This window comes from Pleurodeles waltl, chromosome 9 (genome assembly GCF_031143425.1).
Source record: "Pleurodeles waltl isolate 20211129_DDA chromosome 9, aPleWal1.hap1.20221129, whole genome shotgun sequence".
Lineage (NCBI taxonomy): Eukaryota > Metazoa > Chordata > Amphibia > Caudata > Salamandridae > Pleurodeles > Pleurodeles waltl.
The window spans coordinates 389,275,531-389,292,101 of record NC_090448.1 but is presented as its reverse complement, the minus strand read 5'-3'; the positions used below and the strand labels follow the sequence as shown (position 1 = coordinate 389,292,101).

Genomic DNA, 16,571 nt, shown 5'->3' with positions numbered 1-16,571 from the left:
TCACTTGCCTGTTAATCAAAATGTGAATGTCAGCTTGAAGACCATGTAATAGTGGGCCAGCCATTTTTTTTTTTTTTTTAAGCAAACACCTGAAAACAAACTATCAAGAGGGTTTTTTCAGCAGAAGGGGGAAATTGTATGTTATTTTCCTGTGTGGTAGCACAAAGCCTTGCATGGCGGTCCCAGCCAGAAAAAAGAGCACTGTAAGCTGCCTTAAATATGGCAGGCTTCCAAAGCATGTCAGCTAGTGGTCAGGTGGCAGCTCAATTGCAACAAAAGGCATCCACTGGCGAAGTGAGCTAAGACTTCGGCAGATTAATAGTATGGCTCATCACCTTAAATGTGGGGGGAGGTGTTGCAGTAGGTGCACAGGTATGGCAGCTGGAGCATCCATTCATGTTTTGATGTTTGTCCACTTCTTCCCTACACACAAGGACACCATTAGAATGGTGGATAAAAAGAAAGCAGGAGTATATCCAGACAAGGAGAGCGGAAATATATGTGGACTTTGATGCACCTCATCAGTTGCAATATGCAATCATATTTCCCTAGCACTCTGAAATTCACACTGGATTCTAGCACCTTGATAAATAAAGGTAGCCATTGCGTTGTTCCAAGGAAGATATTTCTTTCAAAAGCCTAGGTACAGCTAGATTGAAAGGAAGAACAAAGTCTTCTTATGTGTACCTGGTTCACCACTTGGTAGCTCTGCCAAGCTTAAGATGTGAACCTTGCATGTGGTGTTATGTAGTATATTCAATTTAATTACAATGTTCTAATGCTAAATGAGGCAACATGTTTCTAAAAAGGATGAACAATATAATAGTTAACCTGAAATCAAAAAAATAGTATTACACCCCTACAAAAGCAATTTATTAAGTAAGTATTACATAACAGATCTAAAAATGACAATGCAGGTATGTAGGTAAAACAGGGGTGTCTGGTTTCGGTGCAGATCTATGCAGGAATAGGACCAGGTTGGTTACTATAAGTTAAGGAGTAAAGGTATTCTTGACCTGGTGGCATGTACCTTTGGCACACAGCTGATATACTCAAATGTGATTTTTCCTGCACTGGTTCTAAGTCCTGCAATTATAGTGCAGATCTTAATCACTTAGAAGAACAGAGTACGGTCCAAGAAGGACAAAGAATTCTGCAGTAAAGTATTCTTAGATTTTCCCTTCTAGAAGTGGGCACAATGCGTGAGTAGTCAACATGGAGATGTGCTTTAACACACAACAATCAAGCTCCGAACCAAGGGTGCCAAAGGCAATCCTGGGTTGGCACAAGGGGTTTCCCTAAATATGATCTTCAAGCTCAGTTTAGGTACAGTTTTCTTAGTATTCTACGTGAAAATCTCTGGGTCAAAAGCAAGTGTGTTGAAGAACTTAAACCTCCTAGAAGGTGCTACTATGAACCTGTATTTAGTTACATAAATTGTCAGTAGGGTCAATTATATAATAAGACCAGAGTAAGCCCCTTCAGAAATCACACTCAAAGTGGCTATTCTATAAAACAGAGTAGTCTATGGGAAGGGAATGACAGGAATCCAGATAATATGCCACAATCACTCCTGGCATGAAACCTCAGTAGTACAGCACACAGTCCGACCTCATGACACTGTCATGTTCAAATGATGGACAATACCAGGTCCACCAGATGAGGAGGCAAATGGGCACTATCCTATTTACTTGTCTTCAATCCAGAGAATTACTTTTCAAAGGAAACTATTGAGAATCATCGGCTCCCAACAAATCTCATAAGTGGATTACTTTAATGCTAATGGAGATTTACCCCCAAATACATGTCCAGCATTGGGGTGACATTTAAAGACTTAAAGTGATTTTTTTACAGAATATCCAGTGGTTGACATGTGCCCCTCTCTTACTACCTCCTGTGGGTCCCTAGTAAACTGTACTCTTGGAAATGTAGACTCTCCTCACTCTTCTGGGATTAACAGTATACATCTTTTCTCAGAGAGGTGAAAAGCTCTGATGAAAGTTAAAAATGAGCAAGACATTTAGGGGGTAATTTTGACCCCGGCGGTCGGTGGTAATGTGGCGGTGGTACCGCCAACAAGCTGGCGGTACATACCGCCACATTATGACATTGGCAGGTTGGCTTCAGCCAACCCGCCAATGTACCACTCCGACCGCCATGGTGGTAGCAGCCGTTGGGCTGGAGATAAGAATCTCCAGCCCGGAGGCTGCTATTGTACCGCCTCAGGCATTTTGACCCTGCCTACCACCATGGTTTTCGTGGCTTCATAATGCCACGAAAACCATGGTGGTAGTCTCTATCAGTGACAGGGAATTCCTTGCCTGTCACTGATAGGAGGCCCCCTCTCCCCTAAACACTCCCCAGACGCCGCCACCCCTCCATCCACGCTCCCCCCTTCCAATTCCCCACCCCCAACACACACACGCAGACACACACCACGCATACACACACTCACTCACACAGACATACACGCATTCATACATGCATGCATCCATTCATTCATGCACACATCCGTACCACATTCACACTGACACGCAGACACGCATTCACATATCCATTTGTACACACATTCTCACACATGCATACATGCACGCAAACAACACTACACATATATTCGCATTCACGCATACACTCACACATTCATGCACACCCCCTCACACACACACAAAACACCCTCCTCCCCTGTCGGAAACCGAACTTACCTGGATCCAGGGGGTCTTCTGGCAGGGGATGGGACGGGGAGCTGCTACCGTCAGCAGCGCCCGCCAGCAGAACACCACCAGGCCGTATTATTTGACAAAATACGTCTGGCGGCGGTCAACTGACGTAGCACTGCTTGGTGGTAGCAGCACCACCTTAACACCATCCGCCAGCATGGCCACAGCCGGATTTCCGCCCTTCTTGTACTGGAAATCCAGCTGTGGTCATTATTTGGCAGATGGCTGTTAGCCGCAGCGACGGTCTTTTAGCGGCTGTCGCCGTGGCAGTAGGCGGCATTTACCGCCAATGTTTTAATGAAGGCCTTAGTGATAGAAGTGCTATAGGATTGTGCCCCCCTGGGAAAGTTAAACAGAATGACTGCAGAGTTGGGTAGAGGTCAAATAAAAAATACCTAGCACTATATTAAGACTGAAAGCACAGACCATTATGACTACCAAGTAAGCAACCTTAGAACAGACTGCATGGGTTCTCCTGGCCCAGGACCAAAATAAGACCTACAGAAACAGATTCCTTCACTGCCTATGGAAAGCACCAGGCAATGAAACTCTACTTCACTATGTATAAGAAGTGACCCAGAAAGTTTTGTGACATCAAAATAGCTGTGTATAACCATATAATGTACTTTTGGAACACGTCTGTGAATTTAAAGTATTTGAATCTATTCCACTGTATACAAAATATATTTTGTGCACAATTCAGGTTCACTGTAGCTGCTGGAAAGCCAACAGGCTGGCTGAAAGCTGCTATATTTAGTAACCAATTTGGGCACAAAAGAAAGGAGCACAACAATGACTTAGTTTACAGTTGACAATAAAATATATTATCCAGCTCAAGATGGTTCCATGACCCATAGCTCAGCCAGGGGGCCACTCATGGACTGACACTTTTCCTTGATTCATTGGTAGAGTGGAAGGACTAAACCTGTTGTCATAAGCACAACGCCTTCTTCAATGTTGCCATAAAAGGACTGTAGCCAAAGGCAAAGCCAAGATTGTTTCACATTTATGTTTAGGGCAACTGAAAGTGGGGAGATTCCACAGTGTCACTAAAACTCTTTGTCATATCCATAATAGACTGAGATAAAGTGATTGCTTTGCTGAAGGTATATTACGCGCTGGAAGCACTGACATAACTAAGGAGCATGTCCTGTCTTACCCGATGTTTGTCTGTGAAACTATATATGTCATACCCTCAGATCAGGAGTTCAACAGAATTATTACACTTCCCCCTGCACAATTTTTTTAGGCTTTAAGGGTTTTTCGGCGTGTGTGTAGAATTTATTGGTGACCCAGGAATACCCTAAAAGGTGTGTTCTGTTGGCCGGGGCTGAGTCTAGTGTTCCTCAATATCTAATCCAGTTACATACAGTGTGTTAGATCCAGTAGAAATTTTTCAAATATTTGTTTTCTAATCTGCTTATGTGTTGAATTTTCTAATCACAATTTTATGGATTTAGACCTGTGAAGATTTACTAAAATGCTTAATACCTTATAGCATATTTTTATAAGTACAGGGGTCATACATGAATTGCTGGTTTGGTGTAATACTGATGGTTTTGATGTAGAAGTAAATAGGACTGATATTCAGGACCTGGATTAGAGTTATTTAAAGTTTCTCGGTAGGTCTGTCATAGAACTCTTCTCCTAGCTTCGTATACCTCTGCTCACTTCTCACAAGGTCATCATCTTTCATACACCTACCAGAATTCTCATCTTTGGCTTTCTTACCCAAAGTTTCATGGTCACCACTGGTCTACTTCATGCCAGAATGCTGTCCTTACCCTTCTTCTGCCTTGAGTCCCTCATATTATGTGATCCTAACATTTGAATTTTTAATTCCCATGCCTTGCCTTACTTCTTAATTTGACCACCTTGCCCACTGTTTAGAGTTCAGCAGTGGTCTTACTGAAGGTCAAAAAGGTGCTCTCATCTTTGGCTGCTATCTACTACACCTCACCTTTGGTTTATCACCTATGCCTTCCACCTTATGGATTCCTCACCTTTGGCCCCTTTGCCAAGAGTTTTGATGTCAGCGGCAGACTTGCCCCAGGTCAGGATGGTGCCCTCGGAGTCTCCAGTCAGGACGTCACCATTGACGCTGAACACAAAGCAGTGCATGAACTTAGGCTTCTTGTACTTCTGCAATTGGAGAGAGTGATGGGCGACAAGAGTGGGTGAGAGAGCTTCCAACCCATGAAGATCACAACATCATACACAAGAAAAAGAGCAATAAACAAAGGGAGATGGACATATATGTGTAATAATTGTGAGGAGGCAAACAGAAGCCATACAGTGATGTTGCATAGGCAGTCACAACCTACCCACTGCACAAGAAATATCACCTGCTTGGTATAAAAAAGGACTGCCTTTAGGGCAGCTTCAAACCCCTCTGAACTCCTCCCATGGGATTACTCCAGGATTCAGGGGTGATTGCTTAAAGCTGCCCTACTGCTTGCCCATGAGTTAAAGGGCACTTCTTCACGGCTACTGGGTGTTCTTAACCAAAAGACACCCAATCCATTGGTGCTCTTCACCCAGTGATGCTTGTTTCTTGATCAAACTACAGGAGCACCCCTTAATCCGCCAATCTACTCCAAATGTGCCTTTTCAATAAACAGAGTACACACATTCACACTTTGCCTGTACAATTTGCTTTTACCCCAAACATCTGCATGTCTTTGTCAAACAGCAGAAGCACAACTTTGGTCTGAACCTGGAACTCTTACCCCAAAGATGCCTTGCTTCTTGGACAGAACACTGCCGCTCCAACTCCAGAAGAAGACGTGGGATTTTCCACTGGAGATGATGTTGCTGCTATCCTGAGGATTAAACTCCACTGTCAGGACAGACTCATTTGTGCTCTGTAGAAGGACAGCAATATTGTGTTAGGAAAGATGTCCTTGGACAGTGAGACAACAGAGCTGGTGTTCTGGAGACTGAGGTGGTAGGACAGATGACTCTCTGGTAAATCACACATGACATGAAAATAGACTCCTTGAAACACTAAGGACCAGGACAAATTTCCCCGGGCACAGAAGGATCACAGCAGAATCCCCAAGCCACTACCAAGTCAGAAAGACTCACAAGTCATGGCTCGCTGGCTTGGTGTGACCACTAGGCCCTCCTCAGGTACAGGGTGGATCGGGTTCAAACTTGCTCCAGGAAAGGGCCATTTAGTTCAAGATGAAGGATATACACCTGTTCATTTGTTAGCAGCGACCTCCACATGGAATTTTAATGTTGATTAGAATATTCTGTGTTTCCTTTAATCTAGCTAGAGGCCTGGATGATACCACCTCTAGATGGCTACCTTTTCAAGTCATATGCAACAATGGTGTACTGACTGGGAAACAATTGACTTTTGCACCCAGTATTAGAATTTGTATTCAGTCAGAGTCGAATGAACCCAGTTAGCAGTAGTGCCATCAGTTTCACATAGCCTTAAATAATGTAGGCTGCAACTGTAAAGTATCCTATCTATTAATGTCATTCATTATAACATTTGAACTGACTTTAGAGCAGTGGTCTTCAAACTATTTAATGCCGCGCCCCCTCAGAGGAAAATAAAATATCATCGCCCCCCCCCCAACATTTTTCACAACTATTTTATTAAACTGGCAATGTTTAAATATGTCTAGCCTTATTTAAACATTGCTGTTGAGTTCTGCTACTGATTTAAAATTGCAATCAAATACATGATTGCCAAACATATTATTCTGGTCAGGCAGGCTTTACTAACATGTAAAAGTATCCATAGTGTGATTATTAAAACTGGGAGTGAGGGGTTTGAAGAATATTTAAAGTCCCTTCCCTTTTGACAGCTTCTGCCAGCCAGGATATAAATGACAAACGATGTTAGTGATGGCCCATCACAGTGGGGCTTACTACCAGTCACTAAAACAAAACACTATTCTCACTATAATGCTCCTTTTTGGCAGGGGCCTGGGGTCCCCCTGGGATCTCTTTAGGGCCCCCTAGGGGGGCCTGCCCTCCAGTATGAAGACCTTTGCGTTAGAGGGATACATACACCAGGTGCTCTGTTACGTAAGGTCACCTTCAACTAAAACACACTATATCAACTTCTAATAAAGATACTTAGTGGTATGGGCACCAAAACCACAATGGTTTAACTTCCTGTGCACCCCTGGCTGAGGCATAATTCCAGTAATTGACATCCTCCTTTACTCGCTATCAACATATGCACAAAATAAACAGCAATGAAAATATAGCTATGTAAGTCAATGTTATTTATATATCAAGTATATTCCTTGTTACAAGCTTGATGCTAATGATCCCAAGTAGGCCAGTATTTGCCCATGGGCTAATTATGCATGTTCTATTTGCAGATCTGCAAACTGCCTAACTCATGTAATTTACCATCACTTTTTAAGAAGGTAAGTCCTGCTACAAAATAGTTAATTGTTTTGATTTGTGCATACTGGAACGCGTATGGTTGTTCTACTTTGCATACCCTTGTATACTTTTGCATCTTCTGAGGTGCAGGAATGTGATTTATTTTACTTTTTGACAAAAAGATTATCTGGAGGTTTCACTTGTGGAATACCTGTGAGCAAACAGTGCATAGTAGGCAGTTTGGAGGGACATGACCAAATAGCACCTCTGCAGTGGATTCATGAGCAAATATCACTTGACGTTGGAGACTGGACCTGCAATTTGGTTTGCACCAAAGTTATAAACAAAACCATTATCCTAGCAGGAAGCCTGTTTTTTTAACAGAAACCACTGTTGAAAGACATCGACTCTGAGACTGATCTCTTGACTGGGCTACTGGCCGAGCACTTGGCTGGGCTATTGCTGATCTGGGATCAGCTAGGCTGTATTCAGTTATGGGCTTGATTGGCTTCATGGGAAGAATTTGAAAGTGACTGGACTAGACTGGTCTTGGATTGATTTAAATGGTTCTAGTTTAGAATGGGATGGATAGTCCTGTGAGCTGGCCTTTGGTGGAAAGGTAGTGGTTGAATATGAAAACAAAACACCTACTTAAAAATATAGATTACCAAAATATCGACTTTACTAAACATCTCCAAACAAATAAATTGCCTCTTTAACTCTAACAAATCTAGTTCCATCTTGTTGTAGGGCAGAGGTAATTTATTATTTCTTCTCAAATTCTAACAAATATGGCAGCCATTGCTTAGTAGTGGGTGTGGATGTATGTTGAATTGTTGTAGGGATCCATCTGTGTGTGGTAGATATTTTGATAGATAATTTTTTTCTGTCTTTGATTATGAAGCTTGCTCTTTCTCAGTCTATATGTCACATGATCCCAAAGCTACTGGCAGGGCTTTCCCCGGTGCACTGGGCTGGAGTGGACTAAGAACTCAGATATCCTCAGGACTGGGCTGGGCTCTGGGCAGTGTTGGGCTGTGCACAAGGCAATGGAGCACAGGTTCCAACATGACAGTCAAATCATTCTCAAGAACAGTTGTTTTTTATATCACTTTCATCAACAAGTCAGTAGGAAAGTGGGCCGAGTTCCAGCCCGAGACCTGCAAACAGTAAACTTTAACCCCTATTACTAGATTCTCAGAATTCCCAAGGGGATCAGTAACACAACTTACCAGTACTATCTAGATTCTGAAATTTGGGGTCAAACATTGACCTGGAAATATTCCTGAGTCTCCCTGGTTGCTCAAAGAAGCTAAAATTCCCAAGGAAAACTGCATGGAAAAATGGGGAATAACTGGAGGAATCAGACCCTGAATTACTGATTCCCTCATAATTCCGAATTCCATAGTGGAACCTCAACAGTGTTTCACTTCGAATCCCGGGTAGTTCTGCACCCTCAGAATTAACCGTATACAGAGCATTGGTAACTCCAGAGATATAAAATTATCACCACTCTGCAACACCTGTTCACTCAAGGTTGAGGGCACTAGTCTTTCCAACTCTTAAAGTTGGTATAATGAATATCACTGTGTTATGTTCATTTCTCTTTTGCAAATTTTCCTTGAATACTGCATTGCAACACTTTCATTAGTTTTGAGGTGGCTTTCCAATCTGAGTTTCCTATCAAAGGCCTGAGTCCAATTCAGGTGTAAAGAATGTGTTACTGAATAGGAATATTACTGGCTAATAATAACTGTTTTGAGATGGCAGAGACATTTCGGTTCATGGTGCATGTGATATGAGTAGCCATTAGCCAAGAACACATAAGGGGGGGTCTTTGAACTACAACCCCCAGCACCACCAGCGCTAGGAAGAGGCCCCCTCCTGCAAACGCGCCTGGAGGCGCATATAACCCACGAACTGGCCCTGCAGTGGAGGACCCGAGAACACAGAAGGGTGGTCTTTGAACTACAACCCCCATCACCACTCGCACAAGGAGGAGGACTGCCTATTGCAAATGCGCCTAGAGGCGCATATAATCCACAAACTGCTCCCGCAGTGCAGGACCGGAGAACACAGAAAGGGGGGGGGTCTCTGAACTACAACCTCCAGCACCACTCGCACGAGTAGGAGGGCCACCTGTTGCAAATGCGCCTGGAGGCTCATATAACTCACAAACTGCTTCCACAGCGCGGGGCCCAAGAACACGGAAGGGGGGTCTTTGAACTATAATCCCCAGCCCCACTCGTGCTAGGAGGAGGAACGCCTGTTGCAAAAGCACCTGAAGGCGCTTATATAACCCACAAACTGCTCCCGCAATGCGGGTCACGCCCGGGCACTGCCCCAGCTAAGACCGGGCCAGGAGCGTGCCCATCTGCGCCCATCCGTGCCTGGATGAGGCTGGGCTGGGCCCTGTCTCTTGGTCTTGCTATCTGCAGGTCATAAGTCTTTTTCTTTTTTGTATCCTTCTCAGGGTGTGTTACTGTATTTAAACTTCAACAATGGGCAAACGTACGGTGAGTGCCTCTGCCAGCTCTAAAGATACTAATCCCTCAGTCTTGATAGAGTCATTTCTCACTATGGCCATGACTGCATTAAATACAGAAATTGAATCGGTTGCAGAGAAACTGGGGGAAGCGAGAAAGTCATTTGTTCCCTCGTCCCAACACGTGTCTAAGGTCAGTCATACCGCAGTTCTGATAGGGGCGGGGCTCCCTCGGAAGTTATTAAGGAAAGGAATGGGTGTATGATACCAAGCATTCAAAAGGGGGGTGTCCTACAGGGGGAATTAAATATCTCCTCCAGTAGAAATGGTGATTTGACCATTAATGATAAAGATATCAATGAACATTTGGAAGATGTTGTTTCTTCTCCTACTAAACGGAAGAAGCTCGCCCCGGGGAACATGGGTTAGTCCAGGATGAAAGGTTCTAAATCTAATGGGCCTGAGTGGGGTACCTCTCAGATACATAAGTCAAAACTAGCTGGGAACAGACAGCTGGGGGACCCTACAGGACCCAAAGATCTTGAGGGCAATTGTTGGGACTGAGTTTCCCTAGAAGTTATTTTAGAGAAAGCACTTAAACCTTTAGTGGATTTATTGCATAGCATTGACACTTTCTTACAACATCTTTTAGAATCTACGAAGTGCAATCCACCTCTTCCCTGAAATACGGAGCTGGATAAGGTGACTTGATCCCTAAGCCCACCAGTAGAACACAATCCGGTGGTACACCAAAGGGTCCATCAATTTACACCAGGAGGGCCAAATAAACTAACAAATATCCCATGGATCGGCCCGATATTAGTGTTGAAATCCCTGCTAAACCTATATCTGCAGTAAAGGGCTTTTGAGGTCTAAACCAGAACGCTCACCCAAGGGAAAGAACTTACAAGTCCTGCAACTCCCACCTCAATGCACCCCCTATTTAATTGTGTTAAAAAGCATTCCAGCACTGTCTCACAAAATCACTGAGCAGGACTAACAATTGAAAAACACAGTGGTCTATTGGCTAAATAAGTCATGGGGGGGATCAATAGTGAGTGTCTTTGGAACTGGATTATTGGGGCAAGGAGGGTACAGTGGGTGGGTTACAGTAAGAAAAGTCTCCCTGGTGACTGTGTGGTGGTAAATTTCTGAAATCCGCAGCAGGTAGAATGGATATTGAATCAGTGTGGTACTGTGCAGGGTAGTGATGTCAATATCCAGGCTGTACCGCTGGGATATTTCTACCAGACCTCCCAAGCCGAGTGTAGTCAGCCAGGGAAAACCACTAAATTTCTTGTCCATACCCCGTTACTGGGCTCTGGGCACCCGTCTAGATGAAGTAGATTGACAAGGGGAGAGTGACGGGTTCTCGACTCCGACTCACTTGGTTACCCTGACACAAATGGCAAATGCTGATATAGATGGGCATAAAAGTAATTCCCCACAGAATGGTGTTGTAAGTGATGGTGTGGAGAGTAAAAAATCTGGGGAGAAAAAGGCTATTCCACCCCCCCCCCCAGAATTTAGAGTGTGGGAGATCTGACATACAGGGGCTAAACTCCATTGTGCAGCCCGTAGGGGTTGAAGGGTCCTCCACGCAGTATTGGCAGATGCTATTCTGGAATGTGTCCGGTAGTGGGGAGAAACATCTCAACAATGATTGGCTTGCTTTGATAAAAAACAAGCAGGTAGTTTGCCTTCAGGAAACGTGGGCTAACAGAGCGACCCATATCAATGGGTTTCAATCAGTTACAACCCTGGCAATGCGAACGCCTGCTGGGTGAGGTAGTCGGGGACTGCTGACTTTGAATAATACCGCCTCAGTGCCAAAGTGATTAAATATAGAACTGACTCTCCATACTATCAATTAGCGATGCTACTAGTGAAGGGTAGCCCGATAATGCTCCTAATTAATTTTTATCATAATAATTTTTTGAGATCCAATGTTGAAATTTTACAAGCCCTAGATAAGGCCATTGAGGAAATGGTATGCTGTATGGATAAGGATTACATAATTGTGTGGGGTGGGGATTTTAATGTTTCTGTTTGTTCTGTAGGGGATGATAAGATTTGTGGAATATTCTATGAAGATGATTGCAATTATTCTCATTTTACTCATAATCCCTGTGGGGACAAGTTAAATAATCTCATGAGGATTCATGATTTGGTATTGACAAGCGGTATCTCATTGAATCATATTCCCCCTGATATTATCTTCAATAGGAGGGGTTGCGGGTCCGTTATTGATCATATTATGATATCAAGATTATGGTTGTATAAACTGGATGCTTTTCAGGTAATTCTCAGTGGCTTCAGTGATCATAACCCAATGGTCATATCAATTCAATATGGTTTTAAGAAGAGAAGCTTGCAGAAAATGTGAGGCCCTATTGAATAGCACAGGAATAAAGGTGTGTTATGCAAATGGCAAAAAGTGGATAAAGAGATTCCCTTAACTGCAGTAGTGGGTAAAAAACGAACTAATACTGAAGCCTGCTTAAACACTGAGTTATCCCCAGGCCAGGTCCTGGGAGCCTTCGCAGATATCTGCATGTCTATAAGGGTCTACTTAACTTTCCCAACTCAGTCTGATAGAATTAAACCTGTAAAGTGGTTTGATAAAATAACTACACATGCCCATTCCAATCCTATACGGGCGTTAAAGACCAGTCCGAGAAATCAAACATAAGTTATAAGATGCAGAGCATGGTATAAGAAGGCAGTCTCAGCAAGGAAGAAGACGATCAGTGAAGAGGCATGGGAGAAACTAGAGGCTGCCTCAGCTACTAATAATGGGGCTCAATTTTGGAAAGTAGTTAACACCCCCTTTTTTAGCTCTGACACAAACAAGGGTGTAGAGGTCTACATCCCAGAGCAGAGTTGGATCACTCATTTTACAAAGATGTATGAATGTAATATGGAAAAGTGTGAAAACAATGTTGTTAAAGGCTCTATTAACTCTGACAATGAAGAGCTTGATATACACCTGAATGAGGTGATACTGGCAATAAATGGCTCATCCCCCAATAAGGCCCCTGGGCAGGTGGTGTTCCAGCTGACCTCTTTAAGAATAATGTTGATCTATTGGCGCTAATTTTGGTTAATGATTTTAGAGCTGTGTCAACCTCCGTCATTCCTCCATCATGGTCTAATGCCATCATTGTTCCAATTTTTAAAAAGGGGGACCGGAACGATCCTGCTTGTTATCGCCCCTTTCCTTGATCAATGCCACTGCAATGATTTTTGGGAGAATCCTTTTGGACCACCTGGAAGCATGAGCCCTTGATAATAACATCATTTCAGAGTCACAGTATGGCTTCAAGAAGGCGGTGGGGACAGTCGATCAATGTTTGAATCTGCACTTGATTACAGAAAAGTACGAGAGGGCAAAGCAAGGGTGTCTATATTTGGCATTTATGGATCTAACGGCAGCCTTTGACAATGTGGTCCAGAGTAAATTATCGGCAAGGTTGATTAATAAAGGAGCAAACCCAAAGATAGTAACTCTGTTGGCCCAACTTCATAATAATGGGGAAGCTAAGGTCAGATATGGGCAAGAGGGGGAATGCACTAGCTCCTTCAAGTTTGGGAAAGGAGTTAGACAGGGATGTGTTCTAGCACCCTTTATGTTAACATTCTATATAAGTGGTCTAGAGGAAGCTTTGATTGATGAAAATGCAGATCCCCCTAGTCGAAAGACCACAACCAGTTTTAATGTATGCCGATGATTGTGTTCTGATGGCCAGAACCAGGAGGGGCCGTCAAAAATTGTTAAAAAGATTTGTAGAGTTCATGACTGCGTTGGGTTTGTCCACTAACAAAGCAAAATCTTATACTATGGTTTGTGGCCGTCCAAGAAGCAGAGTCCCTCAGTTTTATATTGAAGGCATCCGCTTGAACTGTGTGAACACTTTCACGTATTTGGGGATCCCCTTTGTTAATGGGTCTAATTGGAATCATCTCAGAGAAATCAAGAATACACAATATAATTAGGCAGTGGCAGCTTTGCGTAAATTTATTACAAAACTGGGTTGGGCATGACTACAGCCCATTACCACTATTTACAAGGCAAGGCCTACATCAATTGCCAGATATGGAACTGGGGTGTGGGGATATACGGGTGCACCCTCCTTGCAAATAAGTGAAAATAAATTTTTGAGAAGCCTACTTTCTCTCCTTCCAAGTGTTTCCACTATATTTTTACATGCAGAATTGGGTCTTCCTTTTATGGAGGACTTGATCAAGTTAGCCCCATTAGCTCTTTGGATGTCTGTTTGGACTAGACCGGAAGCAGCCCTTACTCAGTCACTGCTCATGGACTCAGTGCTTAATGTGTAAATAACAAGGTGCTGGTGCTCAAAGTTCTCCTTAAAAACACGAGGCTGCTGCAATTAAATGTGGGAACACGGAATATTGAGGTTGCATAAACGTGAATCCATCTCGGGCAACTTAATTCCATTTAAAGCCGCTCCCTGCCCCTTCAGCTCACTCTTGCAGCTTTCTGCTTTCTCCGATTGTGACGCTTTTTCGTTTTTCTCTTCCTCTGTCTTTCCCATATGTGTCTTTGGCTTGAAGCAAATGCTTGGAGGCGAAGAATAACTGCCGGCCCTCAACAATAAGTGCCGGTGCTCAGCACCAGAAACAACAAGAACAAATTAAGCACTGCATGGACTTCATGAGACTGGACAGAGTACAGAGTTGTACATGGGTTATGTAAATTAAAGATTCTCTGGGCAGCCTCAAAAGACTAGACCTGTTCCTCAAGCCTAGAGCTATAGCTAAGCAGGATGTTACAGTAGTAAAAAATTTATTTTATGGAAAAATGTCTGCTGATAGAGAGAGGTGCGATTTGGGGAAAGGTATGGGGGCAGCTTATCTCCCCCTATGTACTACATTTAAAATCGAACCCTATCTTTTAACTGTCCCACGCCACCACAGATTTCATCTGACAAGGTTTTGTCTGGGGTTGGCTTCCCCTTTTATTGGCGTATCCCCCAAAGGTGTATTGCCACAGGGATTTAATACTCTGTCCATGCGACATGCATTCAGAGAAATCACAAATGCACATATTTTTATTTTGTAAGTTATACAAAGAACAGAGAACGTTTTTTGTAATCCTAATTCTTAGGTCATTAAATATTAGGATGTGCAAGGAAACTATCTTCTACCTGCAGTTACTACAGTCCGATATGGTCTGCATGGTTATTTATCATTTTATTACTGAGGTGATAAAAGAGAGGAAAAAACATGGCCCCTTTTGTTAAACCCTTGAAACTTTGGCCATTAATTTGCACAGTCTATTATGATATATTTTAAATTTACTTGATGTAGTGACTATTTTAATAGATATTCAATTCTTTTTAATGGTTTTTAATTGTGTGCAATTTACTGATGATGTATTTACTGTGTTTTAATTTATTGATCAATCATGTATGTATTCCCTTTTATCTATAGTTAATGATGTATTTACTGTTTTAACTTATTGATCAATAGTGTATGTATGCTCTTTTATAGATGTTTAACAAAGACCCGAATAAAGATTGCTTGACTGACTGAGTAGCTATTATCATTACCATTAGAAGTTAAACTGGCCAGTCAAAATTCTCATCATTGAAGTCAAAGAAATAATGGAATGCAATTTTTTTACCAACATGATGACGATACTGCTCAGCAATAGGACTGCGCTCAACTCTAATAGATGTGGACATAAAACATTACCTTTTTTAAATACGTAATGAGAGAAAACCTCGATTGTGCTATTGTTATGAAGACAGTAAGAAAGAGCACTGGGCAGCCTGTTCACAATTCTATGCCATGCAACCTCTTCCAGCACAGTAAGAGAGTCCTTCTTTGAAGACACACCCTCTCTGACCCTGTCATGCTCTGATCTTTCCTGCTCCATGAAGGCCCCATTACCTTTCTATCAAAGATATATATATATTTTAACCAGATCAAAAATCTGACATCCTTACTTCAGGGGCCGCAAACCTCTTCTGTACTAAAAACTAGCTATGTTCAATGAAAATCATCCAGGGCTACTAATATTATTCGAATTTTAATACTGACCCCATCAGACAAATTTACATTTTTGTCTTAAATAACCAATTTTCAGTTAATTATACATAAATCAATTCAACCAAGCAAAAGCTTCTGATTTAGTAGACTGGGCTGCACACAGGAGAGCTACTTATGGGTAGCTGGAGAACTGTAGTAGCTCACAAGTTACTTGTTGGAGAAGCCTGTACGATAGCCTCTTCATCTTTGCACACTTTCAAACACTGATGGTTTTGGCCCATCCCCTCTGCTCCCTCATCCCCAGCTCCACCACTCACACCCTGGACAGGACTATAAAGGCCCAAGTGAATCGACAAAGGAAATGTACTGAAAATGTATCCCTCCTGATGCCTCAGTTAGTTCCCGCAACATTCACTACAACAAATATTATACCCAAGATTCCTACCCTGTGGGTCGCCTAATAATTTTAAAATGCTTAAGATTTGCCCCATTACCCTTCACAGAAACAAACCTTTTGGGACGTCTGCTGAGTTCCCTCTGGCCTCTCCACCTATGGATTCCATTATATTTTGCTCTTTCGCCCACCCCAGGCTGCAATGGGGCAGAAGATCCCTCCAACAGAGGAAAGACTGAGCCAGACCCAACCACCACATGGACTGTGGCAGGAATAGAAGTGATCAAATGAGAGTGTAACTCTCACTTGTGTCAAAGATACGCATTAGCAAATGAAAGCTCTGGTTTCTCATGGTTCTGCAACACAATTAAATGGCCAGACGAGTGGGATCACAAAGAATGCACAAACTGCAGAACAGAGTCGCTCTTGATTCTTGGCTGTTACAGCCTCCTGAAAAAGTGGATGAGAGATATTAAGAAGATGGGTTTTGACTCGAGCTCAGAATAATAATTTGCAGAAACTTATTTGAGGGCAGGTAGATGATGATTCCAGAGCTGATGGTTTCAAATGGCAATAATCTGCTCTAAAAGGTTTCCTGAAA

At 42.8% G+C, this 16,571-nt stretch overlaps 1 protein-coding gene across 3 annotated transcripts in view; it reads right to left on the bottom strand.

Moving 5' to 3' along the window:
• The window catches only part of EML3 (EMAP like 3), a 293,640-nt gene that overhangs the window by 77,766 nt on the left and 199,303 nt on the right, over positions 1-16,571 (bottom strand). For all 3 annotated transcript variants that reach the window (XM_069207042.1, XM_069207043.1, XM_069207044.1), the window contains 2 exons: positions 5,447-5,581; positions 4,721-4,859 (listed from right to left, as the gene is read on the bottom strand). In XM_069207042.1, coding sequence (XP_069063143.1) covers positions 4,721-4,859; positions 5,447-5,581 — 274 coding nt within the window. The remainder of the gene's footprint in view (positions 1-4,720; positions 4,860-5,446; positions 5,582-16,571) is intronic.